General features: G+C 49.6%; 1 protein-coding gene across 1 annotated transcript in view; it reads right to left on the bottom strand.

Annotated features, from left to right (window-relative positions):
- Positions 1 to 3566, bottom strand: part of LOC140913656 (uncharacterized) — a 30674-nt gene extending 27108 nt beyond the window's left edge. The window contains 3 exon segments of the mRNA XM_073350416.2: positions 391 to 504; positions 1851 to 1977; positions 3421 to 3566. Of these exon segments, the coding sequence (XP_073206517.2) occupies positions 391 to 504; positions 1851 to 1977; positions 3421 to 3555 (376 nt within the window). The 5' untranslated portion in view covers positions 3556 to 3566.
- Between the last annotated feature and the right edge of the window lie 16778 nt (positions 3567 to 20344).

Consider the following 20344-nt stretch of genomic DNA (forward strand, 5'->3'; position numbering starts at 1 on the left):
ATTGAAGAAACAAGTTCAAAATAGTTCACCTAGGAAGGAAAAATGAAATGCACAATAGAAAATGGGGGATAACTGGCTTGGCAGCAGCGCATCAGAAAAGAATGTGGTGATTACAGTGGATCATTAATTGAATGAGAACCGACAATGTGATACTGTTCATGCATCCGATGAAGTGAGCTGTAGCTCATGAAAGCTTATGCTCAAATAAATTGGTTAGTCTCTAAGGTGCCACAAGTACTCCTTTTCTTTTTGTTCTAAAAAAGCCCAACGACATTAGACTAAAAATTAACATTCCCGGATGTATTGTCACTTTGGCCAAAATGTATCAGGATTCCAGCTGCCTTTAAGCTATCATTTGTTCCCTGCTCAACACTTTAACTCCTTCCTCACCTGGGCGGGTGCCACTCAGGACGTCCTCATCTTCATCTTCTGTGGGACCCTGGACACACAGCTCTTCCCCTCGCTCTATGCTGGAGATCACCACTGGCTTGGGGGTTTGGATTCCTGTTTAGAGAAAAGCATCACCCCTAAGAACTTCTAAGAACATTGTGCAGCTCCATATGCAATGTTTGTGCCAATTAGGCTATGAGCTAATTGTGAAGGCTAATAGCAATTGTTTTCCATGGAAACATGAACTGCAGCTTATGGTCAAAACTCCTGGTGCCCGGTAGTGGCAGGATATTGAGTTGCAAACAACCTGGCACCTGTGGAAAGGGGAGCTGGAGAGGACTGCAGTGTCTGAATGGATTGGGGGGAACACGTGGCAAAAGTTGGATATTTCTCCTTGTCCTAGGAAAGTTACTCTACTATGGCCCAGCACCCTCTCCCTCCTGTGGATATGTTTACATAGGAATTAAAAACCTCTGCCTGGCCTGGATCAGATGACTTGGACTTGAGGGGCTTGGGCTGTGGGACTGCAAAATTGCTGAGTGAATATTTGGAGGGAGGGTCCCAGACTAGGTCGTCCCTACCTATATGCAAAATATACAGCTGCGTAGGGCACCCAGAAATTTGGGGCACCAAATTTGCTGGTGCCCTACGCAGCTGCATGCTGCTCCAGCCCCTGCTCTGCCCCAGCCCCATCCCTGCTCCACCCCTTCACCAAAACCCCCACCCCGCCCTAGCCCCGCCTCCACTCCCCTAAGGACTGCAGCAGGGTCGGGCTCTAATCCAAGTATGAACATATACACTGCAATTTTTAGCCCTCCAGCCTGAGTCCCACGTCCTGAGTCAACTGACCCAGGCAAACCACGGCTGTGGTGTTGGTCTTGTATACCAGCTTAGATGAACCCAGTCTGTCTCTCTCCTTAACTGTGGCGTTGGCCTTTCATCCTGTAGCCTGCAGAACACAGGGCCCTTTTCTGCTCATGTGCTCAGCCTGGGGAACTACAAGAGCCAGAATTCTCTTGCCTTAAACTGTGGAGCCCTAGTGACTATGGGTGGAAGTGCGTCCCCTTGAAGACATGCAGTGTAGTTATAGCCCTATCAGTCACCGGACATTAGAGGGAGCAGATGAATGAGGTAATACCTTTTATTGGACCAGCTTCTGTTGGTGAGAGAGAAGCTTTCCTTTCCCAGACCGGAAGAAAAGCTCTGGGTGGCTCAAAAACTTCTCACACTCACCAACAGAAGTTGGCAAAATAAAAGATATTACCTCACCCACCTTGTCTCCCCATGAACTGGCTGATCTCCTCAATTAAACATGCCTCTATCCATCCACACCCATGCCCCCCTCCTCCCATAGACACCTCTCCACCCAACCACTCACACCAATGCTCCACCTCAGTTACGGTGTCTCTGTGCAGCACCCAGTGCACTGCGGCCCTGATCTCACAGACACAGCTCCTCACCTAACGAGACCAGAGTCTGGTAATTTTCCCACATGACGTGTCTGTAAAGTTGCCTTTGCTCCTCGCCCAGCAGCGCCCACTCCGCTGGGGAGAAATACATGGCCACATCCTCAAACGTCAGTGACATCTGAAAGGACAAACAACCCAACTCAGCATGTCAAAGTTTACACATTGGTAGAGGAAGAGTTGTTGCAGATGATGCAAAAGTACAGTAGTCCATGGAACTGGGAGGGTGCTGGGGGGGGGGGGGTTTGAAAGTCTGTACCATTATTATGGGTTCAGGTTTGTCGCAGTGTAAAAAAAGTAATGGACAATGTTTTCTGTGTCTGTGATTCACCACTCAGTGGTGGCGCCGAGAGCTGGGCCTGGCCCCCTGCTGTGGGTGTTGTATCCTGTCACAAAGAGCTGCATCACTTCTGAGGCTTCATTCTCCTGACCCTCTGTCATGACGAGACAGGCAGATCAAACGTCAGTGAGTGTCGCAGCAACCTGGAGCACCAGGTCACAGCCCCACTTACGTTTAGCCTGCACACCTGACCCTCTGTCACCATGCTGGAGGGCTGGGCAGATCAAACCTGAGTAGCACTATGACCGCTCTAGCCGTGATAAAATGCCCAGAGCAGGGCACTGGGGGCAGCCAGTCCCATAGGACTCTGCTGGAGCCACTACTGCAGGGTGAATGTGGGGCACTGGAGTGGCATTGTGGGGTGTGTGCAGGGTTGGTTCACTCCCCAGGTGCTCCCTCCCTGGGCTTGCCCTCTTTCTTGGGCAGGAATTAGGGTTACAGTGTTGTAGCCGTGTTGGACCCAGGATATTACAGAGACAAGGTGGGGCAGGTAATATCTCTTATTGGACCAACTTTATTTGTTCTTGAGCTACACAGAGCAGGGTCCCAAAGCCCAGGCTCCAGCAGGAGCCCAAATGTCTGCACTGCCATTAAACTGCCCCTAGGCTGAGCCCCATCAGCTGGCACAGCCCGGCTGCAGGTTTCAGTTGCCATCTGCACAGACCCTGGGAGCCCCAGCCAGAGAGCTGCAGCTCAAGCAGGAGCAGCCCAGGCTGGTAGCGCTGGAGGCCCCGGGCTGGATCCCCAGCACGCTGCCCGATGGGGCGCTCACAGAAGGAACCTTCCCCCCGCGGTACCCACGGACCCAGCGCAGCCTCCCCCGGCGCTCCCATCGCCGGTGTGTGCAGCGGCCCCGGCCCGGCGCCGAGCCCGGTGTCCCGAGCGGGCCGGGCCCAGCCCCCGTGGCACAGGCCAGGGGAACCGACCGAACGGAGCCGCCCCCCAGCCCCGGCCGGTGCCTGCTCTGCGGGGAGGGGTCAGAACCCGGCAGCCCCCGCAGCCCCGCACCGGGGAAGGGTCCCGCCTGCCCCCGTCAGCGAGCGGGGGGGCTCGGTCGGGCTCTCGCTGGTTGGGGCGCGGACCCTCCCGGGGGGTGGCTCCGGTCCAGGCGCGGTTCGGCTCCGGCACCAGCAGCCTCCTCCCCGGGCAGCGATTCGCAGCCTCCGCGGCCGCTTCCCTCCCTCCGCGGCCGCCTCTGGCGGCGCCTCCCCGGGCCCAGCTCACCGCCCCGCGCGCCGGGGCTGCAGCCTGCAGAGGGGGCTCGCTCCCGCACGCGCCGCTCGGGCCGGGCTCGGCCCCCGGGTCTCCGCGGCGGGCACGAGAAGGTCCCTCCCTTCGCCCGCCCCCTCGCGCAGTCATGCCTGGGCCTGTCTAGGCTGCGGAGGACCCCGAGCTCTGTGGGTTTAACCCTTAAGCATCTCGGTCGGGGAAGCGAGTTGCCCGGGGAGCCACTAGGGGAGATGACAGGTTTCAGAGTAGCAGCCCTGTTAGTCTGTATCCGCAAAAAGAAAAGGAGTACCTGTGGCACCTTAGAGACTAAGCAATTTATTTGATCATAAGCTTTTGTGAGCTACAGCTCACTTCATCGGATGCAACAGGGATGATCGTGATGCATCCGATGAAGTGAGCTGTAGCTCACAAAAGCTTATGATCAAATAAATTGGTTAGTCTCTCAGGTGCCACAAGGACTCATGTTCTTTTTAGGGGAGATGAGGTGAAGTCGGTTCCCTGTTGGTTGGTGGCTCCCATCCCTTGTGCAAAGGCGGGTATCGCACCAATGTTACAGTGGGGGGGCTGGACGCCCTGTGTAGGATGGAAACCACTTCAACCCGGGGGGGCTGCTGCATCTGCACCCCCAGCACCCTGAGTTCCAGGCCCCCGGTGCAAAGAACATTTCTTAGTAATTCATCAGTGTGTGAGAGACGCCTTTTCAAACATTTCACCAGAATAAATATGGATTGAGTTTCATAACAGTGTCTATTAGTAAATTAATAAATTATTTAACAATCAGATCTGGAGCTGGGATGTGAGTGGCTGTAAGTAAGAAAATACTTTTCAGGATATTCTAAGTGCCATTAAGGTGAGAGAAGATCATTCCCAGAGGTGAAATTCCAGTGACTGGGCTACACTGCTAAATATCATACCTGAGTTTCTAATTTGTATCTATTTGACAGTAGTCATATCACATGCATGAAAAAAAAATCAAACAAAAGCAATAGTCAACCAAATTATGGCAGATCCAGATGTAATGTTTTCACATAGTTTATATGGACAACAGTTACAATTTAAGAAGTCTGTAGGACTAGCCCTGCATTCTTCTTAGCCAAAATAAGAACAAGAAAAGGGCTCAATTTATCAGAACTTATTTCATAGTTGTATAAATATCTAAAATGTTATAATTTGTGTCATGTCTTTTGCATGGTGCACAACAAAAATTATTTGAAGAAACTATCAGACACAACCAGCCCCCCAAAAACATGTTTATTATTTATATATAAACATACACGACCTAGCTGAGTGCACACTGTGGTCAGACTGATTTTCAGATGGCTTCTAAAATACAGATCACAGTAAGTACCATCAGAGGGCTCACAAACAACTTAAAGGGATATTACAACCCTATTCCCACACACACTACAACTAGTTAAACCAGGCTTTAATGTTGCTGTGAGAGTTGCACAGTAGTAGTGTGGCTTGGTACACTTTCCTTTTCAAGTTACTTGGAGAACTCTTCATCTGTGCAATAATAACTCCACTTCCTTTCCTTTTAATTTCCAGAATTCCACCACAGAAACGCCAACGCTCGGTTTGATCAAGTTTTTGGAAATGTACAAAATGGTTCCCAGTGTTGTATGTTATCCTAACAGTTTTGTGCCTGTAATGACAGCACCTTGGCTTTAATAAGTGTTTATTCAAATCACTTTGATGTTTTCTACTGAACTAATCAATATTTGGAACACTATTTTTACTATTAATCTTATATCCAGGTTACATGGAAAGGAGTTAAAGAAAGGGCAGGCGAAGGATTTATCTGCCCTTGGGATATTTCTTTTTCTGAACAGTCAATGCATGTATCTGAAAAGATGCAGTACAGTACTTTAATATAAAGGATCCCCTGGTAGAATAACATGAGGGGGAAAGGAGTCCAGGAAAGCTGGCTGTATCTTAAAGAATCCTTACTGAGGTTACAGGGACAAACCATCCCGATGTGTAGAAAGAATACTAAATATAGCAGGCGACCAGCTTGGCTTAACAGTGAAATCCTTGCTGATCTTCAACACAAAAAAGAAGCTTACAAGAAGTGGAAGATTGGACAAATGACAAGGGAAGAGTATAAAAATATTGCTTGGGCATGTAGGAGTGAAATCAGGAAGGCCAAATCACACCTGGAGTTGCAGCTAGCAAGAGATGTTAAGAGTAACAAGAAGGGTTTCTTCAGGTATGTTAGCAACAAGAAGAAAGTCAAGGAAAGTGTGGGCCCCTTACTCAATGAGGGAGGCAACTTAGTGACAGAGGATGTGGAAAAAGCTAATGTACTCAGTGCTTTTTTTGCCTCTGTCTTCACAAACAAGGTCAGCTCCCAGACTACTGCACTGGGCAGCACAGCATGGGGAGGAGGTGACCAGCCCTCTGTGGAGAAAGAAGTGGTTCGGGACTATTTAGAAAAGCTGGACGTGCACAAGTCCATGGGGCCGGATGCATTGCATCCGAGAGTGCTAAAGGAGTTGGCGGATGTGATTGCAGAGCCATTGGCCATTATCTTTGAAAACTCATGGCGATCGGGGGGAAGTCCCGGACAACTGGAAAAAGGCTAATGTAGTGCCCATCTTTAAAAAAGGGAAGAAGGAGGAACCTGGGAACTACAGGCCAGTCAGCCTCACCTCAGTCCCTGGAAAAATCATGGAGCAGGTCCTCAAGGAATCAATTCTGAAGCACTTAGAGGAGAGGAAAGTGATCAGGAAAAGTCAGCATGGATTCACCAAGGGCAAGTCATGCCTGACTAATCTAATTGCCTTCTATGAGGAGATAACTGGCTCTGTGGATGAGGGGAAAGCGGTGGATGTGTTGTTCCTTGACTTTAGCAAAGCTTTTGACACGGTCTCCCACTGTATTCTTGCCAGCAAGTTAAAGAAGTATGGGCTGGATGAATGGACTATAAGGTGGATAGAAAGTTGGCTAGATTGTCGGGCTCAACGGGTAGTGATCAACGGCTCCATGTCTAGTTGGCAGCCGGAATCAAGTGGAGTGCCCCAAGGGTCGGTCCTGGGGCCGGTTTTGTTCAATATCTTCATAAATTATCTGGAGGATGGTGTGGATTGCACCCTTAGCAAGTTTGCAGATGACACTAAACTGGGAGGAGTGGTAGATACGCTGGAGGGTAGGGATAGGATACAGAGGGACCTAGACAAATTAGAGCATTGGGCCAAAAGAAATCTGATGAGGTTCAACAAGGACAAGTGCAGAGTCCTGCACTTAGGACGGAAGAATCCAATGCACCGCTACAGTCTAGAGACCGAATGGCTAGGCAGCAGTTCTACAGAAAAGGACCTAGGGGTTACAGTGGACGAGAAGCTGGATAGGAGTCAATAGTGTGCCCTTGTTACCAGGAAGGCCAATGGCATTTTGGGATGTATAAGTAGGGGCATTGCCAGCAGATCGAAGGACATGATCGTTCCCCTCTTTTCGACATTGGTGAGGCCTCATCTGGAGTACTGTGTCCAGTTTTGGGCCCCACACTTCAAGAAGGATGTGGATAAATTGGAGAGAGTCCAGCAAAGGGCAACAAAAATGATTAGGGGTCTGGAACACATGAGTTATGAGGAGAGGCTGAGGGAACTGGGATTGTTTAGTCTGCAGAAGAGAAGAATGAGGGGGGATTTGATAGCTGCTTTCAACTACCTGAAAGGGGGTTCCAAAGAGGATGGATCTAGACTGTTCTCAGTGGTAGCAGATGACAGAACAAGGAGTAATAGTCTAAAGTTTCAGTGGGGGAGGTTTAGGTTGGATATTAGGAAAAACTTTTTCACTAGGAGGGTGGTGAAACACTGGAATGCGTTACCTAGGGAGGTGGTGGAATCTCCTTCCTTAGCAGTTTTTAAGGTCAGGCTTGACAAAGCCCTGGCTGGGAGAATTTAGTTGGGGATTGGTCCTGCTCTGAGCAGGGGGTTGGACTAGATGACCTCCTGAGGTCCCTGCCAACCCTGATATTCTATCATTCTATGATTCTATGATAACACTGCAAATGCATTTTGTTTTCTCTCAACTTACTTGCCATCATGCACAGAAATCGCTGGTGGAAACAGCTGAGGGTCACATTTTAGAATTTGTCTGTGATTGGACTTAACCTCCAGTGTAATGAAAAAGATGTGTGGTTCACCATTAATGAGATGACATTTACTCAGTTGATATATGTTGCACTTGTTCACTTTAACTCTGAAATTGCAAAATAAGCAAAAAAGCTGCTAGTTATTATACTACAAATATTTTAACTAACCAATTCCTGCTTTTGTTGTTAGTGCTGATCACTAGTGACACCTGTATTTACTCATTCCTAAGGGTTTTTATTATAAGACGCCATTTTGTGCAGAAGGAAATTTTCTTCACCAATTACTGCAGAGAATTCATACATAATTTGGTGCTGTGTCTGCCTCTCCATAAAAAGTTCTTCTGGTCTGTAATCTTGACACAACCAACCACTGCACCAAACATCCTCATGGAAGGGGAACTCTTGTAAAGGTGATTGTGCAGAAAGGTCAGGAAATGGCTTCAGAAATTCATAGATATTTAGGCCAGAAGAGACCAGTCAATCATCTGTAACCCTTCTGCCCGTCAGAGTTGGCAGCAACAAGGGCCGGGTTCAATATTTAGGGGATCCATTCCAATAACACAATGCAAACCGGCTCGAGCCCCCACCCAGTGACCTGGGACAAATACATACTACCCCGGCTGGGCGCCTCCAAGAGGCAATACTTCCCCTCTCGCAAGCACATAGTCTGAGTGTAGCAAAAAGCCTTTTAATAACAGAGAGAAACAATGTGGCATTATATTGGGGAAACACCACCAACCGGATTCATACCACAACCCAGGAGCAAAAAAAAACCCACCCCAAGCAAATTGGGGCATGCCTCTTTCCCTTTGGTTCTTGAGTCCAGCAACCCCAAATCACCCAAAGTCCCAAAAGTCCAATGACCCAAAAGTCTCTGTCCCTGGTCAGGGCAGCCCCAGAGTTCGAAAGTTTATCTGCGGAGCTTTATCTCCCAACCTGGGTGGAGATGGGACGGGGGTAAGAAGCACCTTACATGATCTGAAGCTGACCGCCCCACAGCTCCATAGGCCTTCGCTCCGCTCCGCTCTGCCAGCCACCCCACAAATTCCTTCGCTCTGCTCAGCTCCGCTCCGCTCCGCGGCCCACAAGCAGCTCCCGCCATCCCACGAACTGCTCCACCAGCCAGTCCACAAACTGCTCCACGTCCCACCAGCAGCTCCCACCGTCCTACAAACTGCTCCACCAGCCTGTCCACAAGGCACTCCAGCCATCCCGCAAACTGCTCCACAATATATCTTCAGGCTCCCCCACTACTTAACACAATGCTCTGTGATTTCAGCTCTTAGTCAGCTCAGCTCTTTGGTGAATTCAGCTTGTAGTAGGGGAGCCTCAGTGCTGGTGCACCATTAGCCCAAAGTGAGCTCAGCAGCCTGTAACTAAACTTCTAATGAAATCAAAATTAGCTCTGATATGCCACAGTCAGTAGAGAGAGGAGAAAGTGTAATTAGCATGTAAGGCCCTCACCAAAGGGCCCATACCACCAAGTAATAATACTTGTCCCCAGCCTCTCTCAATTCACAGAGTTTTGGAACCCATGACCCTTGCCTAGCGAGTGCCACTTAGTTGATGGTGAGTCCCTCCATCATAACAAAAGGCCAAGTACAGTTCCAAGCAGTTCCCATAATCAGAGTAATAATAATTTATTCTTCCTGCCCCAATAACAGAGACACTGGGGATCCCACAGCAGCCAAAGTGACCATTTGGGCAGCTATGGCCTCATTCTAGGCAGGGTGGGTGTGCCTATGCAAATGAGATCAGCCCCTGAAGTTCTTTTCCACAACTTGCCACACCTCACCACCAGGTGTCAGGGTGGAGCTCATCCTGACATTGCTTACACATCTATATCATCTGCATAACACAAGCCATGACATTTCAATATATTACCCCTGTATGGAGCTCAGCAACTTCTGTTTGGGCTAAAGCATCTTCCATAAAGGTGTCATGACGGGTTTTGAAGACATCAGGAGCTGGAGAATCCATCATTTCCCTTCGCAGTTTGTCCCAATGGTTGATCATCCTCACTGTAGAAAATTTGTCCTTATTTCCAGATTGAATTAGTCTTTCTTCAGCTTCCAGCCATCTGGTCCTTTTCTGAAGTGTAGGAGGAGCATTTCGGGGGAGGGGACAAGAAAGTGGGTTTTCAGGCACTGACCCTGGATACAAGTGTTTATTAGCCAAGGACATGGAAGTCTACTTTATGTGGGAGCCATTTCCACCCCACACCTCCTCCACATACAGGGCTGTATTTATTTCCCAAGCCCAGGTCCAACTGCCACTTTGGAATGTCCTATTCTCCTACCTCCCCCACCACAATCCAGGATTACTATTACCCCAAAAATGGCTTTTGGGGCACTGCTTTATAACCTGCCTATTTCCCCCTTAGTCTGTTCTTCATGAGGTAAAAGTTTCTGGGGTTGTTAAGGAAACACTAAAGGAAACGGATATAACCTTCTGCTAAAGTAATTGACACAGGCAATATTCTTTCTAAAACAAAGTATCTTATTGATATAACCAATAATCCCTAATAAAGTGGATCCAAAACACCTCAATAAGGCACAAAATCCCCGAGACAAAAATCACATATTGCAAATTAAAGAGCACTTAAACTACAATAGCATATCGCTCAAATGATTCTAAGCAAAGCAATTCATTGGATGTAGCCAATTTGCAACAAATCGCTGACAACAGATCTTAAATTACTTTAAAGTTTACATATGTATACACTGGTGCTGCATGGGGGTCGCACTGAGGGTCTTGTAGTGCCCCCAGCCCGCTCTCTGAGCTCCAGGGGCGGGGCTGTCCAGAGCGCCCAGTGGCGTGGCCACGCAGCCCAGCCCACCACCGGAGCACAGGGGCCAGACCAGGGACACCTTCCCGGCCTCAGGTAAGTTGGGATGGGCCTGGGGGGAAGGGCAGTATGGGGAGATCGTGGGGGTCCCGGACGAGGGGTTGGGCGGGGAAGGTTCATGTGGAGAGTCCCCGGGGCTAGGGGTGATGCGGGGAGGGGTCTCATGTGGAGGTTACATGGCCCCTTAGGGTGGTGCCTCCTTAGCCTCCTTCCCCACTAACCGCTGCTGTAAATATACTTAAAACATGCACAAACACACACACACACACACACTTAAAGCATACACGTACTAACCCTATATACTATCCTATACAGTAAACCATAATTAGAAGAATATTAAGCTTACGCTATAAATCCGTTGCTGTTTTCTTTTAAAAGTCAAATCACTGCTGCAGCTGCTGTTCAATTCCCTCTGCCCTACTCCCGCTTTCTTTTCTATCTCCACCGCAGTTCTTCTTTGGCTCTTCTCGCTGGCTCCCCGGCTCTTCCTGCACGCCTCTCTCCTTTTCAGATGCAGCCTCTGGACTCCGAAACTATTGCTGGCAACTGGCCTTTTATGGTTATGCTACATTGTACCTCTTTTGTTATGTATCTTCCTATTCATAGAAACAGTTCCCTCCCTTGCACATGCTCAGCCTTGACCACTATTCCAGAATTCGGATTGACACTTCTGACCTTTAAAACAAGTTGTGACTAGGACGAGTGGCTTCCGACCAACCAGACTGACATGTCCGTCCCCCGTTACTGCACATGCCCAATAGTTGCCGATCTCGCACGATGCTCCCTGTTGTCCTTTATCCCAGCGCTGTGACTCTGCAGAGACACACCCACACACACCTGGCTCTTTGCCAGCGGCCAGCGGAACTTTTTCTTTTCTTTTTTCTGAAGAAATCCAAAGTTCTTACTGAGCCGGCTCCGAGCTAAACTAACCATTGGATCTTGAATTTCATACATTGAATGACCTGAATAAAGTGCTCTCAAATGAGCTCCAGACCAACAACTGTGCACAGGAATTATTCAGCAAGTATTTTAGGAGAACTGGAATGTTAGAGAGAATCATGAACTGCTCAGAGACAATTAATGCAGAGAAGCAGCAAAATTCGTCAAACATATGACTCGTTATGACTTATTTACTTGGTCTTAAAAGAGAACAACAAGAACCTGAGTCTCCTGCCCGTCAATAACCCCCTGCTCAGGCAGTCAGGGTAGAGACTGAGGACAGAAGGCTGAGGGTTCTCACCAGAGAGCCCAAAGGATGGCCCAGATCACTGGTGGGGATAGTGCCCGAGCACTATTTCAGCCCCACATTTTTGGGGGGACCTCCCACAATGGGAGCTGCAGAGCACTCCCCCGCGACACACATGCACACACACCTCCTGGTGTTGGGAGGGGAACAGGAGAAAGGACAAAAGAAGCAAGAGAAGAAGAGAAAGGAGAGAGGGATGGAGGAAAAGGTGAAACAAAAAGGACAAACCCTAATGTCCCCACTAAGCCCTGGTCTACACTAGGAGTTGAGGTCGAATTTAACAGCATTAAATCGATTTAACCCTGCACCCGTCCACACTATGGAATGTCTACACTATGAAATTAGGTCGAATTTATAGAAGTCGGTTTTGTGGAAAGCGTTTTTATACAGTTGATTGTGTGTGTCCCCACACAAATGCTCTAAGTGCATGTAGTCGGTGGAGTGTGTCCACAGTACCGAGGCAACCGTCGACTTCCGGAGCGTTGCACTGTGGGTGTCTATCCCACAGTTCCCGCAGTCTCCACCACCCATTTGAACCCTGGGTAGAAATCCCAGTGCTTTATGGGGCTAAAACATTGTCACGGGTGGTTCTGGGTACATGTCGTCAGGCCCCCGCTTTCACAGAGGGAGGGAGGAAACAACGGCAGACAATCGTTTTGTGCCTTTTTTCTTGAGTTACCTGTGCAGACGCCATACCACGGCAAGCATGGAGCCCGCTCAGCTAACCGTCACCGTATGTCTCCTGGGTGCTGACAGACGCGGTACTGCATTGCTATACAGCAGCAGTTTATTGCCTTTTGGCAGCAGACAGTGCAGCATGACTGGTAGCCGTCGTCGACGTAGTCCTGGGTGCTCTTTTAACTGGGCGCCTGGGCAAACATGGGAGTGACTCAGCCAGGTCATTTCCCTTGTTTCGTCTCGTGGAGATTCAGTCCTACCGACAGTGCACTGCCTTTTAACCTCCAGCCAGCAGAAGATGATGGTTAGTCGTCATACTGCACTGTCTTCTGCCGAGCACTCAGGAGATGATGATGGCTAGCGGTCGTACTGCAGAGCCTGCTGCCAGCAAGATGTATAAAGATAGATGAAATGGTTCAAAACAAGAAATAGACCAGATTTGTTTTGTATTCATTTTCTCCTCCCTCCCTCCTTCCCTCTGTGAAATCAACGGCCTGCTAAACCCAGTTTTGAGTTCTATCCTTGAGGTTTTGAGTTCTATTCTTGAGGGGGCCATTCAGTTTCTCGCAAAGCCATCCCTTTGTTGATTTTAATTCCCTGTAAGCCAACCCTGTAAACCATGTCGCCAGTCGCCCCTCCCTCCGTCAAGGAAACAGCAGCCAATTGTTCCGTGCCTTTTTTCTGGGCAGATGCCATACCACGGCAAGCATGGAGCCCGCTCAGATCACTTTGGCAATTAGGAGCATTAAACACCACACGCATTATCCAGCAGTATATGCAGCACCAGAACCTGGCAAAGTGATACCGGGCTAGTAGGCGACGTCAGCGCGGTGACGTGAGTGATGAGGACATGGACACAGACTTCTCTCAAAGCACGGGCCCTGGCAATGTGGGCATCATGCGGCTAATGGGGCAGGTTCGTGCGGTGGAACGCCGATTCCGGGCTCAGGAAACAAGCACAGACTGGTGGGACCACATAGTGTTGCAGGTCTGGAACGATTCCCAGTGGCTGCGAAACTTTTGCATGCGTAAGGGCACTTTCATGGAACTTTGTGACTTGCTTTCCCCTGCCCTGAGGCGCAAGAATACCAAGATGAGAGCAGCCCTCACAGTTGAGAAGCGAGTGGCAATAGCCCTGTGGAACCTTGCAATGCCAGACAGCTACCGGTCAGTCGGGAATCAATTTGGAGTGGGCAAATCTACTGTGGGGGCTGCTGTGATGCAAGTAGCCCATGCAATCAAAGATCTGCTGATATCAAGGGTAGTGACCCTGGGAAATGTGCAGGCCAGAGTGGATGGCTTTGCTGCAATGGGATTCACTAACTGTGGTGGGGACATCGACGGAACCCATATCCCTATCTTGGCACCGGAGCATCAAGCCGGCGAGTACATAAACCGCAAGGGGTACTTTTCAATAGTGCTGCAAGCTCTGGTGGATCACAAGGGATGTTTCACCAACATCAGCGTGGGATGACCGGGAAAGGTACATGATGCTCGCATCTTCAGGAACTCTGGTCTGTTTCAAAAGCTGCAGGAAGGGACTTTCTTCCCAGACCAGAAAATAACCGTTGGGGATGTTGAAATGCCTAGTTATCCTTGGGGACCCAGCCTACCCCTTAATGCCATGGCTCATGAAGCCGTACACAGGCAGCCTGGACAGTGGTCAGGAGCTGTTCAACTACAGGCTGAGCAAGTGCAGAATGGTGGTAGACTGTGCATTTGGACGTTTAAAAGCGATTAGACCTCAGCGAAACCAATATTCCCACTGTTATTACTGCTTGCTGTGTGCTCCACAATATCTGTGAGAGTAAGGGGGAGAGGTTTATGGCGGGGTGGGAGGTTGAGGCAAATCGCCTGGCTGCTGGTTTCGCGCAGCCAGACACCAGGGCGGTTAGAAGAGCACAGGAGGGTGCGGTGCGCATCAGAGAAGCTTTGAAAACCAGTTTCATGACTGGCCAGGCTACGGTGTGAAAGTTCTGTTTGTTTCTCCTTGATGAAACCCCCCGCCCCTTGGTTCACTCTACTTCCTTGTAAGCTAACCACCCTTCCCTCCTCCCTTTGATCACCACTTGCATAGGCAATAAAGTCATTGTTGCTTCACGTTCATGCATTCTTTATTCATTCATCACAAATAGGGGGATAACTACCAAGGTAGCCCAGGAAGAGTGGTGGAGCAGGGAAGGACAAGGCCACACAGCACTTTAAAAGTTTAAAACTTTAAAACTTATTGAATGCCAGCCTTCTGTTGCTTGGGCAATCCTCTGGGGTGGAGTGGCCGGGTAGCCGGAGGCCCCCCCACTGCGTTCTTGGGCATCTCGGTGAGGAGGCTATGGAACTTGGGGAGGAGGGCGGTTAGTTACACAGGGGCTGTAGCGGCGGTCTGTGCTCCAGCTGCCTTTGCTGCAGCTCAACCATACGCTGGAGTGTATTAGTTTGATCCTCCAGCAGCCTCAGCATTGAATCCTGCCATCTCTCGTCACGCTGCCGCCACCTTTCAGCTTCAGCCCTCTCTTCAGCCCGCCACCTCTCCTCCCAGTCATTTTGTGCTTTCCTGCACTCTGACATTGTCTGCCTCCATGCATTCGTCTGTGCTCTGTCAGTGTGGGAGGACAGCATGAGCTCAGAGAACATTTCATCACAAGTGCGTTTTTTTCACCTTCTAATCTTCACTAGCCTCTGGGAAGGAGAAAATCCTGTGATCCTTCAAACACATGCAGCTGGTGGAGAAAAAAAAAGGGACAGTGGTATTTAAAAAGACACATTTTCTAGAACAATGGGTACACTCTTTCACAGTAAACCTTGCTGTTTACCATGCACAGCACATGTGCTTTCGTTCCAAGGTCGCATTTTGCCTCCCCCAACCATGTGGCTAGCCCCTCCCCTCCTCCCCCGGCTAACAGCGGGGAACATTTCTGTTCAGCCACAGGCAAACAGACCAGCAGGAACGGGCACCTCTGAATGTCCCCTTAAGAAAAGCACCCTATCTCAACCAGGTGACCATGAATGATATCACTTTCCTGAGGATAACACAGAGAGATAAAAAATGAATGTTGTTTGAATGCCAGCAAACGTACACTGCAATGCTTTGTTCTACAATGATTCACGAGTACGCGTTACTGGCCTGGTGTAGTAAAGTATCCTACCATGGTGGATGGAATAAGGCTGCCCTCCCCAGAAACCTTTTGCAAAGGCTTTGGAAGGACATCCAGGAGAGCCGGAAATGACAGGGCAAATTAATCATTACACATGCTTCCTTTTATCTGCCCTTGGGATATTTCTTTTTCTGAACAGTCAATGCATGTATTTGAAAAAATGCAATACAGTACTTCAATATAACACCGCGGCAGCCGTCGCAGGGCGGAGTGACTTCTCCTTACTCCGAACTGAGATCAGAACTACACAGCAGGGACTGGAGAATTGGCTCTGGTGATACCGTGTTCACTCCCTTCGCCCTCCCCCATCCACCCCCGTGGGGAGGAGAACAGTGAACTGCCAGCCTGGACTGGGGAGGGACCGTTCGCACCCTGAGACGGGGGGGATGGCAAATAATGTAACCGCAGAGATTTTTCTTGACATTCCTGACAGCAAAATAAAAACAAAAATGAAATGGGCTCCCCCGTGACTTTATCGCCCCTGCTCCTGCCACCAGTGAGATGGTTCCATCCAGAGCAGAGCAAGGCACTAAACTCCCAGCTCGTGGGACGAACCATTTCCCTTTGGGAGGAGGAGCTCATGCAGCATAAAATGCCAAAGGTTCAAAACTGACCTGCTTAATTTTGTTCCTCTATATGTTTAAATCCAGATGCTTTAAAAGTTTTCTCTTCTCTTTAGTGACAGGGGGAGTATTTACCAAACCAATAGGTTTAAAGATCTTGTTAGGGATCCCTCCACCCACCCAGTGGAGAATGGGCCCTGCCAAAGTGGCAGTTATGGCAGTTGGACTGACCCCTCCCTCAGCCCGTCCTGGTCAGCCCTGGCCTGGGGGGACTTTAATCCCTTCAATCCATGGCAGGGTAGAGGTTAATTGGGTCTGTCTGTCCTGTCTCCACTGGGGCAAGAGAAGCCACCAGTCCTGACTCCTGTTCTAATGGACAACAACCCCCCTAAGGCAGGGCTAGAGCCTAGGAATCGAGATGGTGGAGAAATTTCACTGAAACCGTTTCTGTCAGAAAATCCCATTCAGAGTAAACCAGTTTGTTTCTTGAAATAATAACAAGTGGGATGAAAGTTCTTTGCAAAAATATTTTGTTGCAAAACAAAAGCACCTCCTGTTTGTCACAGTGTGTTAAATTGTCTTATCGCACACAAAGCCCTGGTCTACACTAGGAGCTTAGGTCGAATTTAGCAGCGTTAAATCGATGTAAACCTGCACCCGTCCACATGATGAAGCCCTTTTTTACAACTTAAAGGGCTCTTAAAATCGATGTCCTTACTCCACCCCCGACAAAGGGATTAGCGCTGAAATCAGCCTTGCTGGGTCGAATTTGGGGTACTGTGGATGCAATTAGATGGTATTGGCCTCCGGGAGCTATCCCAGAGTGCTCCATTGTGACCGCTCTGGACAGCGCTCTCAACTCAGATGCACTGGCCAGGTAGACAGGAAAAGGCCCGCGAACTTTTGAATTTCAGTTTCCTGTTTGGCCAGCGTGGCAAGCTGCGGGTGACCATGCAGAGCTCATCAGCAGAGGTGACCATGATGGAGTCCCAGAATCGCAAAAGAGCTCCAGCATGGACTGAACGGGAGGTACGGGATCTGATTGCTGTATGGGGAGAGGAATCCGTGCTATCAGAACTCTGTTCCAGTTTTCGAAATGCCAAAACCTTTGTCAAAATCTCCCAGGGCATGAAGGACAGAGGCCATAACAGGGACCCAAAGCAATGCCACGTGAAATTAAGGAGCTGAGGCAAGCCTACAAGAAAACCAGAGAGGCAAACGGCCGCTCTGGGTCCGAGCCCCAAATATGCCGCTTCTATGATGAGTTGCATGCCATTTTAGGGGGTTCAGCCATCACTACCCCAGCCGTGTTGTTTGACTCCTTCAATGGAGATGGAGGCAACATGGAATCAGGTTTTGGGGATGAGGAAGATGATGACCATGAAGTTGTAGATAGCTCACAGCAAGCAAGCGGAGAAACCGGTTTTCCCAACAGCCAAGAACCGTTTCTCACCCTGGACCTGGAGCCAGTACTCCCCAAACCCACCCAAGGCTGCCTCCTGGACCCGCCAAGCGGAGAAGGGACCTCTGGTGAGTGTACCTTTTAAAATACTATACGTGGTTTAAAAGCACGCATGTTTAATAATTAATTTGCACTGGCATTTCCGGCTCTCCTGGATGTACTCCCAAAGCCTTTGCAAAAGGTTTCTGGGGAGGGCAGCCTTATTCCGTCCACCATGGTAGGACACTTTACAACACCAGGCCAGCGGCACATACTCGTGAATCATTGTAGAACAAAGCATTGCAGTGTATGTTTGCTAGCATTCAAACAACATCCGTTCTTTTTCTCTCTGTGTTATCCTCAGGAGAGTGATATCATTCATGGTCACCTGGTTGAGATAGGGTGCTTTTCTTAAGGGGACATTCAGAGGTGCCCGTTCCTGCTGGTCTGTTTGCCTGTGGCTGAACAGAAATGTTCCCCGCTGTTAGCCACGGACAGGGGGGAAGGGGAGGAGGGGCTAGCCACGTGGTGGGGGGAGGCAAAATACGACCTTGGAACGAAAGCACATGTGCTATGTATGTAATGTTAACAGTAAGGTTTACTGTGAAAGAATGTACCCATTGTTCTAGAAAATGTGTCTTTTTAAATACCACTGTCCCTTTTTTTTTCTTCACCAGCTGCATGTGTTTCAAGGATCACAGGGTCTTCTCCTTCCCAGAGGCTAGTGAAGATTAGAAGGCGAAAAAAACGCACTTGTGATGAAATGTTCTCTGAGCTCATGCTGTCCTCCCACACTGACAGAGCACAGACGAATGCATGGAGGCAGACAATGTCAGAGTGCAGGAAAGCACAAAATGACTGGGAGGAGAGGTGGCGGGCTGAAAAGAATAAGTGGCAGGCTGAAGAGAGGACTGAAGCTGAAAGGTGGCGGCAGCGTGATGAGAGGAGGCAGGACTCAATGCTGAGGCTGCTGGAGGATCAAACTAATACGCTCCAGCATATGGTTGAGCTGCCGGAAAGGCAGCTGGAGCACAGACCGCCGCTACAGCCCCTGTGTAACCAACCGCCCTCCTCCCCAAGTTCCATAGCCTCCTCACCCAGACGCCCAAGAACGCGGTGGGGGGGCCTCTGGCCACCCAGCCACTCCACCCCAGAGGATTGCCCAAGCAACAGAAGGCTGGCATTCAATAAGTTTTAAAGTTTTAAACTTTTAAAGTGCCGTGTGGCCTTGTCCTTCCCTCCTCCACCATCCTTCCTGGGCTACCTTGGTAGTTATCCCCCTATTTGTGTGATGAATGAATAAAGAATGCATGAACGTGAAGCAACAATGACTTTATTGCCTCTGCAAGCGCTGATCAAAGGGAGGAGGAGAGGGTGGTTAGCTTACAGGGAAGTAGAGTGAACCAAGCGCGGGGGGTTTCATCAAGGAGAAACAAACAGAACTTTCACACCGTAGCCTGGCCAGTCATGAAACTGGTTTTCAAAGCTTCCCTTATGCGCACCGCACCCTCCTGTGCTCTTCTAACCGCCCTGGTGTCTGGCTGCGCGTAACCAGCAGCCAGGCGATTTGCCTCAACCTCCCATCCCGCCATAAACCTCTCCTCCTTACTCTCACAGATATTGTGGAGCACACAGCAAGCAGTAATAACAGTGGGAATATTGGTTTCGCTGAGGTCTAATCGCTTTTAAACGTCCAAATGCACATTCTACCACCATTCTGCACTTGCTCAGCCTGTAGTTGAACAGCTCCTGACTACTGTCCAGGCTGCCTGTGTACGGCTTCATGTGCCATGGCATTAAGGGGTAGGCTGGGTCCCCAGGATAACTATAGGCATTTCAACATCCCCAATGGTTATTTTCTGGTCTGGGAAGAAAGTCCCTTCCTGCAGCTTTTGAAACAGACCAGAGTTCCTGAAGATACGACCGTCATGTACCTTTCCCGGCCATCCCAAGTTGATGTTGGTGAAACGTCCCTTGTGATCCACCAGTGCTTGCAGCACTATTGAAAAGTACCCCTTGCGGTTTATGTACTCGCCGGCTTGGTGCTCCGGTGCCAAGATAGGGATATGGGTTCCGTCTATGGCCCCACCACACTTAGGGAATCCCATTGCAGCAAAACCATCCACTATGACCTGCACATTTCCCAGGGTCACTACCCTTGATATCAGCAGATCTTTGATTGCATGGGCTACTTGCATCACAGCAGCCCCCACAGTAGATTTGCCCACTCCAAATTGATTCCCGACTGACCGGTAGCTGTCTGGCGTTGCAAGGTTCCACAGGGCTATTGCCACTCGCTTCTCAACTGTGAGGGCTGCTCTCATCTTGGTATTCTTGCACCTCAGGGCAGGGGAAAGCAAGTCACAAAGTTCCATGAAAGTGCCCTTACGCATGCGAAAGTTTCGCAGCCACTGGGAATCGTCCCAGACCTGCAACACTATGCGGTCCCACCAGTCTGTGCTTGTTTCCTGAGCCCGGAATCGGCGTTCCACCGCACGGACCTGCCCCATTAGCACCATGATGCCCACATTGCCAGGGCCCGTGTTTTGAGAGAAGTCTGTGTCCATGTCCTCATCACTCACGTCACCACGCTGCCATCGCCTACTCACCCGGTTTCGCTTTGCCAGGTTCTGGTGCTGCATATACTGCAGGATAATGCCCATGGTGTTTAATGTGCTCCTAATTGCCAAAGTGATCTGAGCAGGCTCCATGCTTGCCGTGGTATGGCGTCCGCACAGAAGAAACGCATGGAACGATAGTCTGCCGTTGCTCTGACGGTTGGAGTGGTGACTGACGACATGGCTTACAGGGTTGGCTTACAGGGAATTAAAATCAACAAAGGGGGTGACTTTACATCAAGGAATATTTCAGGCAGGACTTCACGGAGGGTTCCA

Source organism: Lepidochelys kempii, chromosome 6 (genome assembly GCF_965140285.1).
Source record: "Lepidochelys kempii isolate rLepKem1 chromosome 6, rLepKem1.hap1, whole genome shotgun sequence".
NCBI classification, from domain to species: domain Eukaryota; kingdom Metazoa; phylum Chordata; order Testudines; family Cheloniidae; genus Lepidochelys; species Lepidochelys kempii.